The sequence below is a fragment of the Dicentrarchus labrax genome, unplaced genomic scaffold, assembly GCF_905237075.1.
Source record: "Dicentrarchus labrax unplaced genomic scaffold, dlabrax2021, whole genome shotgun sequence".
NCBI lineage: Eukaryota > Metazoa > Chordata > Actinopteri > Moronidae > Dicentrarchus > Dicentrarchus labrax.
The window spans coordinates 14923539-14942421 of NW_026136701.1; the positions used below are offsets into that span (position 1 = coordinate 14923539).

The following is an 18883-nucleotide window of genomic DNA, read 5'->3' on the forward strand; positions in this document are numbered from 1 at the left end:
CCTCTGGTTGTAGAGAGCTATATAATGCTACATAATGTAAAATCTTCTACAGGATGTTAAAAGGTAGATGCAGTCATTTTAAATCTAAGGAATTACTTTCTAACCACTGCTTGAATTGCAATGCTGGGCAGAAATGTGAAAGCAGTCTCTACAGCAACAGAAAAATGGCAAACAGACACCATGACAACTTTAGTTGAGATTTATTTCACATTTTTTGCTACATTCCTCTTTACTCAAATCTAGGGAGCGTAGGTGGGTCAGTAATCTTAGAAATACTTTATATCCAACTTCATATTAATATTTGCTACAAGTAAAAGTGATCTTGGAGTGGGTAGTACAATAAGCTTTATTCTGTTCAGTCATGTCTGAGGCAACAAATTTGCTTTAAAAAGATTCAATGTAAAAAACACAAACACATATACAATGAAAAAATTTACAGGTCTTGTCTCAGAGGAATATTATGATCCAATTAAATAATTCCCAATGCAGCACATGGGGGATGGTAGTTCATACTCCCCAGTGAGGCAAATGGTGTGACATAATAATTTACTAAATTATTTTCTTTACTGCGTATAGAATGGTCTTTGATGTTTAATTTTGATGATACAAATGTCAACTATATGTTATGGCATAATCCAATATAATAACGTCCATTAAAGTAAAAAAACAAAACAAAAAAACACTTCATTGGTATCACAATATTCAACATCATGTTAATTGTGAAAAAAGATGCTTTGTTGAAACTAACTGTTAATGACAACTGAGACATTCTGTACTGTAAGCAACACATTAGTGACCTTTTTACAGCAAGGGATAAAAACAGACTTAGCCAATTTGCCAGTGAGACAACAAAATCAAGTCACTGCTGACAAGCTATGCAACATACTACATCAGCAATAAAAGCCTTATTAATTTATATGGGAATAACAGAAATCATATTTAACCTAATGTAGGCTCTAAGTTTTAAAACAAACTTTGTTTGGGGATCCAGCGTATATAAATCCTTTTTAAATTGGCTTATGGGGGCTAGACAATCACAAATGTCCTTGCAATCTCAAACTTATCAAATGTCTTGTATCTTCTTATGGCAAAAAAATCTCCTGTTGCACCTCATTTTTATTCTCTAGATGGTTCTCAAGTTTAAGAAAACAAAAACATCAACAAGGAAACGAAGAAAAACCAGAGTCCACAGAGCTCTGCAGCATCAAGAGTTTGGCTGCCACAGAAAAGTCTAGCACCTCCTACTGCTCGGGAGGTTTCTAGTCCAGCTGCTCTTGCTTTATCCTGTTTGAATTGGATCCTCGCTGACTTGTCCTCCTCAGTTCCCTCCTCAGGACGTATTCGCTGAATTGGGATGAGTCGACGCCTCCGCCACAGGAGCCAGCGATCTCAAAGCCACGCTGTTGGAGACGCTCTAGAACCTGGGGAAGGAGGAATGGGATAGAAGGAGCAAGATGTCAGTGGCAATACATCAATCATAGATGGAAAAGCATCTTAGCATCCTTTATTGGCACTCTGGTGACAGGCAATGCTGGCTCATATATCTTTAAGTATCAACCTGCTAATAAGGATGCTCGATACATCTTTCGTGGAGGTCCACCAGTACACAGGCACTGCAATGCTCAAACATTAATGTAACCTCTAACCTTTTGTTGACTGCAAAGCTGGAAAGCACAGAGTCATTTGAAACTCCTCTAGTTGTATGCTGCCGAGTTAGTGCTAAGTCTAGCATTGGAAACAGCTTTGGGAGTAAGCTGCAGCAACATACGGCCTGTGACGGGAATTTGGATGAGACTTTCACAAGACTTTCACAAAACCAAGAGCCTCTCATTTTGCCTCATGCCTCATTTTCATTGTTTTCTGGTGTATACGTGTGCATGTCTGTGTGTGTGTAGCTGTTCCTGATCTTGCAGCCTTGCAGACATCTACAGACGTGTCTGGGGGGGCTGTAGGATCACATTCCATCGAAGAGGCCCCAGGGAGCAGTGAGGCTTTCTCTCTGCCACTTGGCTCAGTGTGGACTGCTCAGCAAAACCCCCTCTCCCCATTTCTCCCTCAGCCCCCAGGCCCAAGCCTCCGCCAAAACTACAAAGGTCCCCCTACTGCTGGCAGCTCTCTCTGCCCCCCTTCCTTCTCTCAAAACCCCCGCCCTGCCTCCATTAGCCGCAGATACAGCATCCACCGCCGGCGTGCTTTAATAACCAAACAGGATTATGGGCCCTGCCTGGGGACAACCTGCCAGAGAGCATGCTCACTCTCTTGCTTGCTCTCCACGACTCACACACTTCAGAGACGGGTTTGTTTGTGTGTTTTTGGGAGGGAGATGGAGATTTGACTTCCTCAGATGGAGACACAGTCCAAATCATTGTGAAATCTTTTCAAATATGCCTCTCCTCCTTCATTTATTGATGTGTATCTGGGGATATTACTATCAATGAATTAGTGGAATGTCAATATATAATTAGGGAAATACAATATTGCCAAATACATGCTGAATATAAAAGAGGAATTTAAGCTTTCTTGTTTCAGTCTTACACGTATTGTTTTGTCTAGAACCCCTTTATGCCCAAGTAAGGATGATATTAAATCCAGTATTATCCAGTATTATAAATGTAACAGCTAGTATTAAGAGTAGACTTGGCCTTTAGTTCTTCACAGAAACATATTTATAGATCCATCTTTGGATAATAATTGGACTTCTAGTCATAGTCTTATTCCCCATGACATCACAGCTCTCCTAACACCTTAAATGTGTTGATTAAGACAACAGCAAAGGATGTCTTTCATCAACAAAAATAACCCCATAGGACTACCATTCTACTACCAGAACACCCGGCACAGCCTCAAAGAATTGCTGGTATTAATGTAATGGAGTCTTGGGGATCTGCAGAACTCAAACTACTATTTGGTAAGAAGTCTTACAAAATATGTGTTCTACTGATTTTGATGTGTTATATTGAGTTGCTTGCCTTTATTTTTTTTATTTTAAACTGATCATTGATCCAACAACCCGCTAAGATACTCAGGGAAATCATTGTATGTCTATACAAGTACCTCTTGCTGTCAGCCAGTTTCCCCTCAGTTTGCACATTGATTTGACTCTCCACCACGCTTCAAGGTGTCAGCCATTCCTTCACTTAATGGCTTCAAATCCACCATTAACCCATTTACTGCCCCTACTACTACCCACAATCGAAAGGACTTTTGAAATTAATTGTAAAGGTTTCTCATCTGCATGGAACATAGCGGACAACTGGGTGAGATGTGAGGACCATACTAAGAGTTCTGCAAAGGGACGCATGATATTAAAGCTGACCGTGTACTAGCTCCGGAGCCAAAGTCGAAATCATTATTCCGGTCAGATCACAGAAAAGTAAAGATGTTGGTAGACCTGCGTAATGATGGCTTGTTAAATTGATACTTTGATGAAGTCATCAAAGGACTCATTTTTCTGCAAGGCTCTTCTTGTGATTCGATTAGATTAAAAAAGATAAGATGTTGCAGTCAGACATCAGTAAAATTCTAAAAGTATACCGTATAACACCAGCTATGAAGAAGCTGAATGAACAAATCAGCACTGCAGTCAATTCCCTGTGCATACAACTGAATGAAAAATACAGCAGAACATTACTTTATCTAACTTATTGAAGAATGCTGAATAAAATGGCAAGTGTAAATGACAATACACCCACAGGAGCCAGCTGTTTCCATTACCTGGACAGAGTTGAGGTGGCAGTACCCATTAAGTGGGAAGCGGATGACGTGTGTGGAGTCATGGTTCCAGCCAGCATTGACAGAGTTGCACATGACATCACCGATTTCCGGAAACACATCTTCAATCAGGGCCTTGTCACCGCTGAGCGTGATCCTCTCACCCAGGTCAGGTGCAACACGCACTACCAAACACTCACAGGGGCGTGACACCCGGCTCAGTTCCTGGTCCTGGCGCCAACGCTCCAGCTCAGCAAGCATGGGCTGCAGCTGGAAGTATCGCGCCTCCTCGTACAGCAGACTGTAGTCCTGTAGGAGACGGGACAAAAGGGCATTGACATCTTAGGACAGAGCAAAAAGAAATGAGTGATTATCAGCCATAATAATTTAAAATTTGAAATTTGAAAAATATGCCAAATACTGTATGTTGTTTTAAATGTGTTGCTTGATGTGGTGGTTCTTTTTATGCAAGTTTTAACTTACCAGGATAAGTAACAAGTCTTATCATAAATGCCAATGCCAATGTTCTTTAAAGAACAAGCTTGGGGCATTACAGTCTCTCATCTATTAAAGGCAAAGATGCCCAAATAATACTTTAAAAGGATTACATTTAATGGAATCTCAATGTAGTCTAATATGAATAGTGATTTTTGATGCTTGACCAAGTTTAAATATCAACACAGTGGATAACTGGATATATTTACCAAACAAAAACACTCTAAGGGTTTAAAGGTTTACAGACTATTAAAATGTTGCATACTGTATAAAATTACAAAGTAACAATGAGAACATTATGTGACTCATGCTGGCTTGTGAGGTCAGCAATGGAATGATTATAAATAGCAGAAAACTTTCCAAAATACTTGGAGTTGTTTCAGTATTATTAAACTAATGTGTAGAATATGCATTCTAGTTTGAAGGTTTTTATTTACTGATACTAACAATAGCCCATAATCTTAGTTCTTTAGTTTGTTTTTTACATAAAGTTCAAGAATTCCCTCAAGCAACCCCACAAAAACACATTATATATATATATATATATATATATATATTATATATATTGTACAAAGATACTGTCCCTGTATTTTAAAGTTAGACTGAACTGAACTGGGGGAAGCTGGTAGCCTAAATGCAGCATGCAGTACATCATACTATTCTAGAGAGCAAAATAACCAAACAAACACAATAAGCTTATCAGTTTAAGGCTGTGATTTTCTTTCTAATGTGGATCCAAACAAAAAAAAAAAATAACAAAGAAGTTTGAAAATCACTGTTCTACATGAACGAGCAATAAACCATAGCAAAGTAGAGGAGATGTAGTGTGACGTGCAACACAGGGTTGCATGGAGTAAAGGAGCAGATCCTTTCCTCGCAGGACTGCAGGGCCTGAATCGCACCACAATCAAGTTTTCTCATGCTCCTCTCAAAATCTACCCAATGTGAACATGGCCTTACCCTGAACTTGAGCCTGTCTTTTGTCTTTGCTTATTTTAGCTGACATACTTTCCAATGATTGAGTCACACTGTGGACAGTCCATCAGATAATGCGGTTATTTGTTTTCTCCCAGGGCAAGTTAAGTAATTACTGACTAAATGACACATATGAGTTAAAAAAAAAAAGAAGGAATGCTAATGTGTCACATACAGTGAGACTCACCCTGGATGGACACTTGGCACATAAAGGAACACAGGGCGCACATGCAATGCTGATTTATTTATTTGTTTTGATGCAAGCTTATTGTTTTCCTTACATATCTCATAAAAATCTATGGCTACCAATAGCTGGAGGCGACCAAATTGCATCTTGTGATGAGTAAATGCATTATGATCGAGCTTTGTTTGCCCTAATATTTGGTCTCGATCATGGGAACCGTTTTGCGCAATTCAAGGAGGACCAGTGACCAAAGGCATTCCACGGCCTTAGCATTCATTGTGTGTGTGCTGAGTTGTAGGACTGCTGACTGGCTGATGGGACTTTACAGTGTCTGGGATGGACATCCACTCACTTTGAAGTCGTCTGGGATGAGGAGCTTGGACGTCCTGAGGAAGTTGAGGATGTAGCGGAACATGTGTCCATCCCTGTCAATGAAGTAGTGCTGCTTCAGGCTGTCCAGGACTATAGGCTCTGTGCCATCAAAGAGACGACCAATTCTACCCACAGAGAGGGGAGGGTGGTGGGTTTGGCAGAAAGGGAGGGGAGGAAGGAGGCATGGGGGACAACATGTCAATATTAACAATCTTGCATTTCTTGATTTATGCATGCAAAAGTTCCTATTCAGTTCATTATCTATATACTACTCTTGAGCTAATGCTTCTGTTTCTTGCACCTAGAATAGTGGGAGACAAGGGATAGAAAAAAGATAGAGAGAGGCAGAAATGATACAGTAAAACAAGAGCATGTGCAAAGGGATGTGACTCACTAATTTTCTCAAAGCTCTGAAATGTCTTTCACACCTTCGCAGAGACATGCACACATTACTGAGCTCAACGCACACATCAAGCATGAAGTAAGACAAGAAGAAAGAAAAAGATTAAAAGCAGAGGTGGTCTGAAAAGGTCAGGGCCAGCTGGTAGTAGGTTGCCTGAGGCTGGGTGCCAGTCACCCTCAGGCCCGGGCTTGGAGCGACAGCGCGGCCTCCCAGCCTCCAGATGGCCCCATGCCCTTTGGCCCTTTACTGCTGCTGTGACATCTGTCAGAATAACCAAGTTGCTTTTGTCTGTGCACTGCATTCGGTACTTGAAGCTCCTACAAATTGTTTACTGCTCAAAATAACTGTGGGCTTCATTTCACAAGGAAACATTTTGTGATAACACCTTCTAAACCCAAAAGCAACTGATACTGCAGATTTTTTGGGATAAAACGAGTAAACATTTCATATATGCAGTTTCTCTCCGCCAAGTGCATCCGTGAAATTGTTTTGTGATTTGATGAGATGTGACATTTGACTGTTTAATGTCACAGGATGACATTAAACATTAAACAGGATGACATTCTGATGCTGATAAACACATCTGGCTTGAACAGAAATATACTCCCTATACGACACTGAATCTTCTTGCTTGTTTTAAGACAAATACAAGACACACACACGGCCAAAAAAAGGCGAACTTTATCTCCATCAAACACTTAATACAGATGAATGGTAGAATGGACTCACCGGGATTCTGGGAATTTTGTTAAGGTGGCCAGACTGCTGGTGTACATGTGTCCGCCCACATCAATATGCACAGGGGCATTGGACTTGGTGAGCTGTGCAGGTGTTGGGATGCCCTGGTTACTCAAGGGAGACACCGGTGACCGTGTGATCATGGGCCTGGACATGCTGGAGCGATTATCCTGTTAAACACAAGAAAATATTAGGGCACAGGTCGGAGAGACTTATAGGAAGATCAGTATTCAATTCTGTTTTTCTTCTGCCGATCTTGATGTGCTATTAAAGATGAAAAATACACCATTAAACCACGGGGGATAGTTAAGGTTAAGAACATTTTAATTTAAGTCCTTAAACACAACTATCTTAATATTTCTGCAACATAACACAATTCCACAGTCAGGAGTGAAAGGGAAAGATTTTCTTCTCTGCAAGTTAGAGCAGCCTGACCTTGACCTGAATGTTGCCACAATCCACAGGCATCCACTCCTGTGGGCCATAATCTCCAAAACCAAATTAATTTGGAGCATCAATCTCATAGTCTTGGAAATGAGCAATAATGACTCTTGATTTGAATACTGTAATAGGATTTGGAGAAATTGTCTTCTGTTAACCTACAAACACCATTAGCAGACAATTTCTGTTAAGCTCTCAGAAGAAAATTACTTCATACCCCACAAAAGTTTCACACCCTGAGTGAAGATGGGAGAAAATACTAGTGTCAAGATCTCAATCACTGAGGGTTAAAATACAGTTATATATATATATATATATATATATATATATATATATATATAAACATATATAAACATCTTCTGAAAAGGATTCAAACAGGTTTAACAGCAAATTAAAGCAGCAACAGAGTGCGTGCGTGATGTTCCAATAACGTGACAATAGTGCGCACTCCACATTTAAGGACAGCAGGAAGACAATGTATTCACACACTGCATACAATAAAACACAAGTGCCTCGCTCATCTAGCAAAAGTGACAGTTCGACCCCAGACAGACAGTTCTTACAGTAATGTCTCCTCTTTTATTTTTTCTTTCTACCACACAACATCGGACTTTACGCGTTTACCTGCGCCGGCATCACTGTGGTTGGAGAGGAAGTCACCGAATGGTCATTTTGCTTAAGAGATGCTGCGGGAACAGGCTCCCCTCTGACTGCGAACATGAGTGAGGGCTCCCTGCACTCCGCTGCTCGGATCGGGAGCCGTTTGAGGGAAGCATGCACGGAGTCATCCACGGAACTGATTGGACGCGGTCGCTTTCTCGCTTTCTGATGCGTTAAGTCCATGATGTCCGTTTCGTCCATTATACAACGCGCACTTTAAGGTTAACAGATAGGACGCGGTCGTTTTTTTTTTTTTTGCCCCCTCAAGACACTTCGTGGCCAAATCGTGAAGAGGCGTGAAAAGCTGGGGTAGTGAACACCGGGGGAAGAGCGGCGCCGTGGCTGTCACACGGAGCAGCTTCTTTGCAATGGCTGGGAGAAGTCAAAGCCCCCGACAACATTAGCATTGTAGCGCCTGCGGCTCTTTTGGGCTGTCGCTGTTTCAGAGGCAGGTATCTGTGTCGCATTTTCAGAATAAAACAAAACCTGTCTAACCAAAAAAAAAAAAGAAAAACCGATCGTCTGGTTATGTGACGGGCACATGTGGACCTGTCACAGCTTGGCCTTTGCCCTTTTCGAACAGTCTTTCTCCTCCTGGTGTCGCTGCCCATTGTTCAACAGCGGTTTTGAGCAGTAGGTCTAATGCCCCTTTAACACCACAGACCCACAAAGTCCAAAGTACGGTGAAAGAACCGCAAACGGTGACCAACCCACTCATCCACCTGGACAAAAATGGCCCTTTAACACCCTCCACCCACAAACACACACATCACTCATAAGCACCTGACTGATGATGATCTTTCCAGTCACACAAAAGCAACCACTACTAGCATTTTCAGTTGCTCAGATGCAGTGTCGAAATGCATTTTCCTCAATTGGTCAAAATATGAATAACTTAAGTGCCCTTTATGTGCACAAAGGGACATCAGAGCTCAAGAACTACTTCACATCCCTTCCAAAGTAGCAGTCTGTCCCTGAGGGAAGACAATAACAAATTAAATATCTCCTTGATCAGTTTTTTGTTGGCTATATTCCTGACAAATATCTGAGTTACTGTATGATGACTGCAGTGTGTAAACACCACCTCCGATGACCACATCGGCATTGCAAAACCACCACACTAATGACTTCATGGAGTATAAAACCAGACCACAACATGTCCAATTGCTGTTAAAAGTACTGCCACAGCACTCTCCTGGGCTGTTTTTTTTTTCATAGAAAATGCAGGGAATCCACAAATTTTAATAACATTCAGATTAAAATTAATTAGTTCAACCACTGGCCTTAAAACATCCACATTCCTGTTTCTCATTGGCAGTGTGAGTTTCACACCTAGATACCCAATTAGCAATTAAGCTTGCCTTTGAGTGTAGGCCTCCAATGCGGTGTGTGATCCTGGTCTGATTTGCATGCCGCTTGTGCACGCGCTGATAAGCGCAGGCAGCAGCCATACATAGTTTTAAAATTCAACTCCAGAATCCCTCGCAGAAGGCAAAGGGGCCTGCAGGGCAAAAGAGAGAGAAATCACATGGCTGCTCTTCAAAAGGGGACCTGTGTAAGGCAGCCGGCAAAGTGCGTGGGATCACACTCAGAATGCAGGTAATTTGTTCCCTGACTAATTTGTGGAGATGGTGGTGTGTGTGTGTGTGTGTGTGTGTGTGTGTGTGTGTGTGTGTGTGTGTTTGAGTGAGTGTGAGAGCGACTGTGTGCCTGTGGAGAGTAAGTTCTGAAAACAGCTTGGTGGAATTGGATTTCCTCAAAGCCTTGTCATCGCAAAGGTGGATTGAGTGTAAAATCTGTAAGGCATTATGGAAAATTGCAGGAGAGAGAGAAGAGAGAGTGAAAGGGAACGGGTGGTTGGGTGGGTGGGAGGTGGAAGAGGGTAGCGGGTTGTGGGAATGAGCTCTTATATCACAAAATCACTCTGACTTGTTCGAAGTAAGTGTAATCCTACATTTGGACCTTTTGTCGGACTGATGGTCCACATGGCATTTCTGTCTATTTACGCTTTCATCTCAAGGACAGTTCAAAGGTCACACATCCTCACAGACCATCAGTAAGCGTGTGATGGTGGCCTGATCATTGATCCTCATGTGTCAGCCATCAGCTCCAGATGTGCACAGCAGACCTTCCACATGAGTACACTTTTCCTACCTGTTGCCATTTTGAATTTGGCACAGTGCTACAATAGTCTCCCATGCGGCTGTGTTTGTAGATGTGTTCCCAAACTTTCCAGCCTTTGTGAAACAAGTCGAAACGTATGTGTTTAGGGAATTTGTTCGTTTACCCAGCTCGTGTAATCTTGTTGCACCACAATATGCACAAACAAATCTAAAACAGGCACAGTGCATCAAAGCCTGGAGTACTAGGGCTGCTCCAGTTTCTCCTCTTGTTTTCCATCACTGGTCTCGAGTCTTTCAAGCCTTTTATGCAAAATCATCATTTTAACATCTTCTTTACATCTCAAGGAACAAACATAAAGGCTGTGTTTACAGTAAGCTAATGCAGTAAGCTCACCCACAAATACTCCAAAAAACTTAGCAAGCAACCTGTCTGTTGTAATCAAAGGGCCTGTTGGGATCGACATCAGCAACAAACTAGCTTTCAATTTTCCATCCCACAATGCAGCTCTTCAGTGTTTCAACATATCGCACAAGACACAATTAGCATTTCAGATCAGAGCATTAACATTCAGTTCAAGGCAGGCAGACTGGTATTTACATAATCTGGATGGGTTGTCTCTGCTTTGTTGCCCACGGCCATTTGTTTCAAATGTCCACACATAGACAACTACAGACTTTGGGTTAACTTCACTGCCGGCTGTAAAGGCAGAAAAATAACAGGTAGAAAGACTGCTCTAACAGAATGACCTGAGTAAATATTGTAGGCTGGTTGCCTGGTCAGGTGTGCATGACTTTGTGTTTTTAAAAATGGACATTAGGCATTATAAGCTCACAGCTCCCAAGCAATAAAATTGTGTGTGTGTGTGTGTGTGTGTGTGTGTGTGTTTGTTTGATGAGTAGAGAGATAATGTTGTCTGTGGTTTGCATCATACCAACCTCACAAGTCACAACTCCAAACTGACTTGTATTTCTTAAAAGCATATTTCTCAGTAGCAGCAGGAGCTTTGTAAGTTTGTGGTGACAAATACAAAAAATACTTCAGTGAACGGATGAAGAGGTTGCAGATAAAAAGTTACCAGAGCAAAGAGACCTCGCTGACCTGCTTGAGAGCTAGAAGAAATTTGATTTTCTGGATAAAAAACTTTTTAACCTCCAGATCAGGGTTATCCAATCAGTGGTTGAGAATCCAGAATCAGCAATGTTACAGAACTCAAGCCCCGCTAACAATGACTTAAAGGCAATCTGAACTGACACAGAGTTTCATATTTTACACCCAGGCCTGTTTCATTTCATAGCAGTTTTTTTTTAGCAATCAGAAACACATAATTATTCCCTGAGTATTATAACAAGTACCTACTTCAACATTATTCTTTGTAGAGCAGCACATCAGCATGACATCACAGACGAAGAAGTGTGATCAGTGCTGGGTTGCTGCAGGCTACTGGAGACAGTGGTGCATGTTCACTGGCAAATACCAAACTTTCCCAGAGCACAGGAGTGGCACAGCCAAAATATGAAATATAATAACTCCATGGAGTTCCAATTTAGCAAGTAAAGCACCTCTAAACTGGAACTGATGATGTAGTCTGACAGATGTATTGGGGGGTAACTGAGTTGCCTTTTAGATATTTGTTTTCTATCTGTTGGTTACGTCTAATTTGACTGAGAAACAGATGTACAGATGCTGTATGTACAGTGAAGTAGTGTGGTTTTGTTAGTACAGCGCCATCAAGTGTTCAGTCCTGACAACATCTCGGTCTCGTTCTGTTTATTCATGCGTCCTCTGAAACTGGTGAAACCGAGTATTGGCTTTCAGTACAGGTGACCAGAACTTAGAGGGTTTTGTTTATAATGTTACATTTAATAAATGTCATTTAAAGTCTCCTCCTCCCTGCAGTGCAGTGAGGAATATTTAAGTATCAAATCTGTTTTTTGTTCAGGGTGTAAAAGAAAAATTAGTGTAAAGTATAAACTTTATGAGCATTAGTAGATATTTATTTAAACAATACATGGTCCTATACGCAGAATGGGTTCCTATTATCACTTAGTAAACTACATTTGCCGATTCGCATTCGGACTCTGGAGTTGATTACGCACGGCGCGGTCAGAGAGCCAGGAGAGGACAAAATTCGCTCCTATCTTTGTCTTCGTTTACATAAATATGATTCTCTTAACACGGCAACGGCTCATATTAAAGAATGAATCACAGATTCTGCATTGACGTGAGTAAAAGGTACACCCTGTCTTACAGAATACACGAAAACGCCTGCGGCAAAATTACTCCACAATGGCGTCTTTCATTAGAAGATCTGGGGCAGCCAGGAAATAGAACTATTTCACGACAAAAACCCGACTTCAAAAAGTCTTCATTGAAACGACAAAACGGAGGTCTGAGTAAGTTATGAGCAAGTTATATAAAAGCAACAGCGACACGGACACGGTGATGTGTTCGGAGCTGAAACGCGCCAGGAGCGAATTCACACGGTGGACAAGTAGAGTGTTTGCTCGACAAGATCGCAGTCTAATCCGCTGTTCGTTTAGACCAGATGTACCAAAGCCTCGTATATTGTAGCCACGCGTATACATTTGTACAGTAACTACGGAACAATAGCCAGGAAGTGGTTAAATATTTTTTAAGAACTGTACCGCTCGAATCGCTTGGCACATGCGTAAAAGCTGCTGCGCCTCAATGTCCCAGTCCATCCAGCCACGGAAATAATAGCAAACCAAATAAATCTCCGCTTACCTGAAACATAGAGCGGCATAAAGTATCTTTTTTATGCACCTTTTCCCTCCGATTTGGCCCACGATCTGCTTCTCTTCCTACACCAGTGAGAAATGCAATAGCTTGGCTAAGGTAGACAGAACAAAATACAGAGAATACTTGCTCCAGGGCTCCGAAACCCCTCAAGGCAAAGATCAGGATACAATTAGCTCATGTCTCTGCCCCAGTCTAAACCAATCTTCAGAATAAAACTCCGAGCAAAGGAAGAGATCACAGCAGCAGTTCCTCAGTCTTTGTTGAGTTTATGTTTTTATAAAATCAAATATAGAAATCTTTTTTTTTTTTTTTTTTCTGCATTTACAACACCCTCACTCCTCCTGCCTCCAACTTGCCTATTGCCTCCCTCTCGCAGAGAAGCTGATTTTAATCGTTATGATTAGTTTTGATGTAACGTTCCCCCGGGCGATTGCTACAAATGGATGGAGTGTTTCTTTGCCAGGGAGGAAAAGCAGCAGATGATGATAATTATATAGATTGTTGGTGGAGTCCTTTGATTTTTTCCCCCTACTTCTCAAACATCTAACCTATCTAGTCAGCTTCTTTAACACATGCCATACACACTGTATGTGCACCAGACAACTTGTTGATGAGCCTGGAATCAACTTATTAAATTAATGGAATGTGGTTAATGAAATTCTCACTCTGTAGTTTCTCCTCTGTAATCTTTTCAGTCTCCTTCCTCCCTTTGGACAACCTCCAAATGACGTAGCTGTATAAATAAGCACTTGCAGCTTGCCTTGCCCCAATCAAGTCTGAATCAGTGCCTGGGGGTGATGTGCGAGCTCATTTCAAATGTTCAACCATGCATGATTTCAGGAAGATTGAGGCACTTCTGAGGCTTTTAGATTTACTTGGGGGATGCAGTCGGGAAAGGAATCACATGTTTAAAGTCTTCCCTTTTGTAAAATTCTTTCATGTGAACATGCGTAGTTCTGTCTAGAATAGAGTGTTATTTTGTGCACATCTGGACACAGAGTTGACACAGTTATGTCTTTACATTCTCAACAGTTATACTCACGCCATACTCAGTGGATTAAGGCTGACATATCCGCTCTTGCGCCCCCTACTGTTTAGAGCATCAACTTTTTTTTAACAGCAGCTATGAAGCAAATCAATTTGGCCATGTTGTTGTAACATGAAACTTGAAAAGCAGAAAAAAAAGCATAAATAAATAGTAAGAATAAAAAAACAACAACATCGGTTTGAAACAAATGGCTGTGTTTTTTTGTATGTTCACTCAGGGAGAAAACTGGATCCAAGTTTGTTCTGAAGTTTGAGCAACAGTGTAATAAGAATACCACGTCAAGGGACCAGTGACTGATGGATGCGATTTTCCAATTCTCTTCATCAAAAGAGTTCCCCTCTCAGAGCATCTTTTGTAGATGATAAACTGAATTGCTTTTGAGGAAAGATCAACTATCCCTTGCCCATCCGATCCAGGGACCATTAAACTTTCCACTTTTTGACCGGCATGTCCCCACAGGAAAACAAACATAGGATTAAAGTGTTACAATGAAGTTATTTGCCCCAGAGGTTACTGGCTGGTGCATGATACACCAAGCCTCAACTATAATCCAACACACACTGACACACACATTTTTATGCCATTAGTCTGACAAACTATAGTGAACAAAGAACACCCCAGGCCTTAAAATCCCATACGTTATCCATTTTCCACGCAAATGGAGCCCATTCATAATGGGATCCTCTCACTTCAGTAGTCAAAATATGTATCAGATGTTGTTGAAACTAACCAGTGTAGATCTTTGAATACATGTGGTGTTTGATACCAAAAAAAACAAGGCCATTGTTATATTGCAACTGTAGTATTTTCCTTGGATCTATAGACCTAACTGCTACAGCAGTAACAGCAGGCAGGCATTGGCTGGCTGCACCATGTTTTGGTGGACAAATTATCCAGATTGGTTGCAGATGTGAGTTTGCCCCGAACAGATACTGCCTAGCCTGAATGACATCATGGGGTTATAAATGCATACACAGGAGAAAAGGGAGAGAGGAATCCTGGAAAACTTTTGCTTGCTGGAATTTTGAGATACTCACTGCAGTCACTTCACACACACACACACACACACACACACACACACACACACACACACACACACACACACACACACACACAAAACTCTAATTGGTTTGGTTATCTAGGTTTTTTGCCTTAACTTGTGCACTTAAAGCAACACTAAGTAACACATTCTTCATCTTAGAAATGAAAAGTTAAATTCATAAACAATTTATACACCCTAAAGCCCTTTCTTAGTTTACTACACTCAAGGGATTTCCAGCTATAATCTAACTTGGTGTGATATGACCAATAGCTTATGGTGGCTAATGTTAGCCGACATTAAATAGATGTCGGTGTATAATGAACAGCACTTGGTAGGTTTCATTCTTCTTTACTTGTGCTACTGTTAGGCAGCATTGTAGTGTTTAGCGTTATCCTCTACTTGTGGCTCTGTTTAGCAAAAGTCACATATTTCCCTTTAAAGTTGAAATTTGATACCATTTAAACCAAGAAGGCTCTGGTTTATCATCATACATTTAAAAATAACATTTTGGGATTTGGATGTGTATTTTATTATCTAGGAGCAAATATACTGCATTGCTCACAACATCTTTGTGACATTAATTTCTAGTGTCAGATAATGTTTAAGTGGCCAAACAATATGAACAACCATTGCAGTCATTGATTGACATTAGCCTTCCTGGGCCTTGCAAACCAGTCAGTGTGGACTAAGAGAGATGTTGGTTTAGCCTCAGACCATTTTAATAACTGCTGTTGTACTCGCCACACCCCTCTAATGGCCTGTGGTTATGTAAGGGAGTGGGATGGATAAGGGAAAGTGCTGAAGCTGCTCCAGAGCCTGACTCAGTCTGCCCTGCAGGGTTGCACAGTTTTAGGCCAGAACTGTTCATCAAATATTATCTTTGGCACAATGAAATTTAGCTCTGGAGAAATAACTCAGTTGCTACAGTGTAGTCAAAGTCATACCATCAGGTATGGATAAGGGAGGCTAAACGTTAACAATGGTAATTATATGACAGATTGAGGAGCTCCTTTGTTCAGTTAGTGATAGCATACAGTAATGCAACCAACAAGCCTGTGCGCTGTAGCTGTGTCTTGGTCCATGCTACAAACTTCCAATATGCAAACACTGTGGGGTTTACACGTACATATCTCTGCTCACTGTTACAATGGAGTTGTTGCACCTCACAAGCATAGCACACATGTCTGACTCTATTCTGCTCATGAAATAATTTTCAATTTGACAAAAGTGATTTTACATTGACAAGTCACTTGTCATGTAGCTAAGAGAAGATAAGGATCCCCATTGTATGGGGTAACTTGCATCCCCATTTGTTTGCTTCCCTTTTAGCCCCAAATCCACCCATCCCACCAACGGTGGACAGAGGAGTCAGTGACACCCCTATGAGGGGAAGAGAGACAAGAGGAGGGGGCTGCTTGGGTAATGCTGGGAGGCTCTAATAAAATGTAATCCTATTATATGGTTCCCACTAGAGGGCAACAATAATAAAGGTTTCCCTAATAACACGAGCAGACCAAACCCAAATGGAAAACAGCTCCTCCGGTCAAGTCCCACACTTGTACATATATCCTCTCATTAACCCAATTGCTGTTGGGCCACATTACACCGACAGGCCTTCGAGATTTAAATCGTGATGGCGAGGCAAGAGTTAAGTCAAACAAATGTGTTTCATCAAACTGCAGTTTGGGCTGCTCTGCATAAAGGAATTGAAGGGGGGAAGAGGAGGAGGAGGAGTGAGGGAATGTGTGCGGGTGGGAAGTTGGAAGCAGAGCCCCGAGGAAACCAATCAGAACTTCTCCACCCTCCCTTCCTGTGTCAAAGCCACCGGGGTCTCAGGTGTGTGTTACATGAGCTAATACCTCCCAAACTTGATTGTTTGTGTTACAGTAATCAGAGTTTTGTAAATTACCATTTTGGAAATGATAGTCCTATCATTGGTAAACAAAATCACAGTATAGTAGTATCCAAATGATTATGAAGTTTAATTCTTCCTTGTGGGCCAATTGAAATGAAATATTTCTTAGTAGTAAAGTTACAAAAAGCTGGGATTTCATCAGATCAGCTTCTTTACAAACAAACTCTTTGCACAGGGACAGTGGAAGTGACTTTCTCTGACTAATATTAACGAGAAATGGCAATCTCTCTACTGGAAAAAGACATAAACACAAACTCTCATATTTATATGATTTGATAATGTAATGAATGAGTTATTCCGCTTCCTAGCTATCTCACACAAAATGCAGTAAAATATTTATCATAAGTGACAAGGTGAGTGAGAATATCAATCATATTCTCAAGACAGCTTGAGTTATTAAGTGAGCCAATGTAACAGTATTACAAAACCCAGAATAACAAAGTTATTTATCTCTCCCTCTCTCTCTCTCTCTCTCTCTGCATGTGTGTATATGTGTGTACATGGAGTTGTGTGTGTCTGTGTTTATGTGTCTGACAGCATCAGACTGAGAGAGAGAGCGAGAGAGAGTGTCGCATGCCTTCCTGTTCCTGTACCACCCTCCAACCCCAGAGCCGCAGACTCAAGGCAGTTTCCAGAATCAAACAATTTCACGCAGCTACTGGAGGAGGAAATGAACTGAGCCCAGAGCAATAATAAAATTATACAAATGTTATTACAGACTCGCCTGCTACTGTCCTACTTTAATTCAAATTTGGGCACTCCAGGCGGTGCTGGTGGCAGAGACCTTCCTGAATAAATCAACATTAGCTTACGTCTAAATTATTAAGGAAGTGGGAGACTTTCTTGTTTATAGTATGAATTATTAAACAAGTGTTTAACGCTGTTTTTCTTCATGAATCCCCAAATATTATTTGCTAATGATCTTTAAGGTGTGTGTTTTATCTTTTGCCCCTTCTGTTGTATGCTGGGAATTGAGAATCTGAATTTTCAAGTCGCAAGAAATCTGCCTGTTCTCAGTTAGATAAGCATGAGATGCACTTTGAGATATACTTTGCTGGCATCTGTATGATGTGCAAATGAGGCTCTAGTTATAACAATATCCCCATCATATAGCCATTGTTGGCATTTGCAATGCATTTGAATGGAAATGAATGAATTATGGGGGCAGCGACTGTGAAGGCTCTCCATGCGTTATCAGTTTTCTGCTCAACATCTTTCTGATAAGCTGTGATGTTAACAAACAGACAGCTGAAAAAGTGTTGATCTATTATTTGCTGTCACTTTTTATTTGCCTCTGCCTAATTGAGGTGTCTGCAGCAAGCTTTTGGAAGTTTGTCAACACACAGAGAGAGCATTTTTCCAATGAAATCTTAGGATTTGATTGGCACTTTACAGCTCATTTATGTAAGAGAATGAATATGTATCACAAGGAGACTTCAACATTGCCTTGCTCCGAGTGCCCACAGAAGCCACTTATAAATACTTTTTAATATTTTACTCTCTATCACAAGCATGAAATTCATCACAAAACCAAATTTCCAGTTCAACAGGGACTGCTCTCCTCACCTGTCTTCCTCTATTTAATCTTCAGATGGGCAAGGGCTGATAAATCAAAACTGAGTGAGCCCATTCCCCATCGTCTGTCCCAAGAGGAAATAGTCAATGCATGAGACATCAGATTTATATACTCATTTATTTAGGCTATAAAAATGATTAAGGGGAGCTGAGAGGGTGCTGGCCTCGAGCCATTGAAGCCTTAAGGGACAGAGGCAGCATGCCTGCAGGTACAGGATAGTGCAGCTGAGAAATACAATGCTGTCCATTTTTGACGACAGGAGGCCTTGAAGAAAAAGCATTTGTTCACATCAACACTCTTATACTACTCATTTTAAAACACTGAGAACTGTCTGCAACATTTTAATATAAAAGTGTATTGATAATGCTGTTTAATGTATACAGCTGGGGTGAAAACAAGAATCCTCTCACCAAACTGTAAAGTGCTGAGAATACCAAGG

General features: G+C 41.1%; 1 protein-coding gene across 3 annotated transcripts; it reads right to left on the reverse strand.

Annotated features, from left to right (window-relative positions):
- Positions 1-183: 183 nt before the first annotated feature.
- kctd1 (potassium channel tetramerization domain containing 1) lies at positions 184-13299 on the reverse strand. Of its 3 annotated transcripts, none has more exons than XM_051403479.1 (5): positions 12849-13299; positions 6870-7048; positions 5718-5862; positions 3715-4020; positions 184-1421 (listed from the first exon to the last, which is right to left on the reverse strand). In XM_051403479.1, the coding sequence occupies exons 1-5, from the start codon at positions 12855-12857 to the stop codon at positions 1260-1262; spliced, it is 801 nt and encodes a 266-aa protein (XP_051259439.1). In that variant the 5' UTR covers positions 12858-13299; the 3' UTR covers positions 184-1259. The 3 variants fall into 3 exon arrangements, with proteins under 3 accessions (XP_051259439.1, XP_051259430.1, XP_051259421.1); XM_051403470.1 differs by lacking the exon at positions 12849-13299 and adding an exon at positions 9341-10565; XM_051403461.1 differs by lacking the exon at positions 12849-13299 and adding an exon at positions 7944-9284.
- Between the last annotated feature and the right edge of the window lie 5584 nt (positions 13300-18883).

Bases quoted from the DNA above. Each gene is read 5' to 3' on its own strand.
- kctd1 (XM_051403461.1), bottom strand. From the start codon at position 8,180: ATGGACGAAACGGACATCATGGACTTAACGCATCAGAAAGCGAGAAAG. The intron at 5,863-6,869 runs GTGAGTCCATTC...CTCTGTGGGTAG, and splicing joins ACAAAATTCCCAGAATCCCG to AATTGGTCGTCTCTTTGATG. The intron at 1,422-3,714 runs GTAATGGAAACA...CTCCTTCCCCAG, and splicing joins GCCACCTCAACTCTGTCCAG to GTTCTAGAGCGTCTCCAACA.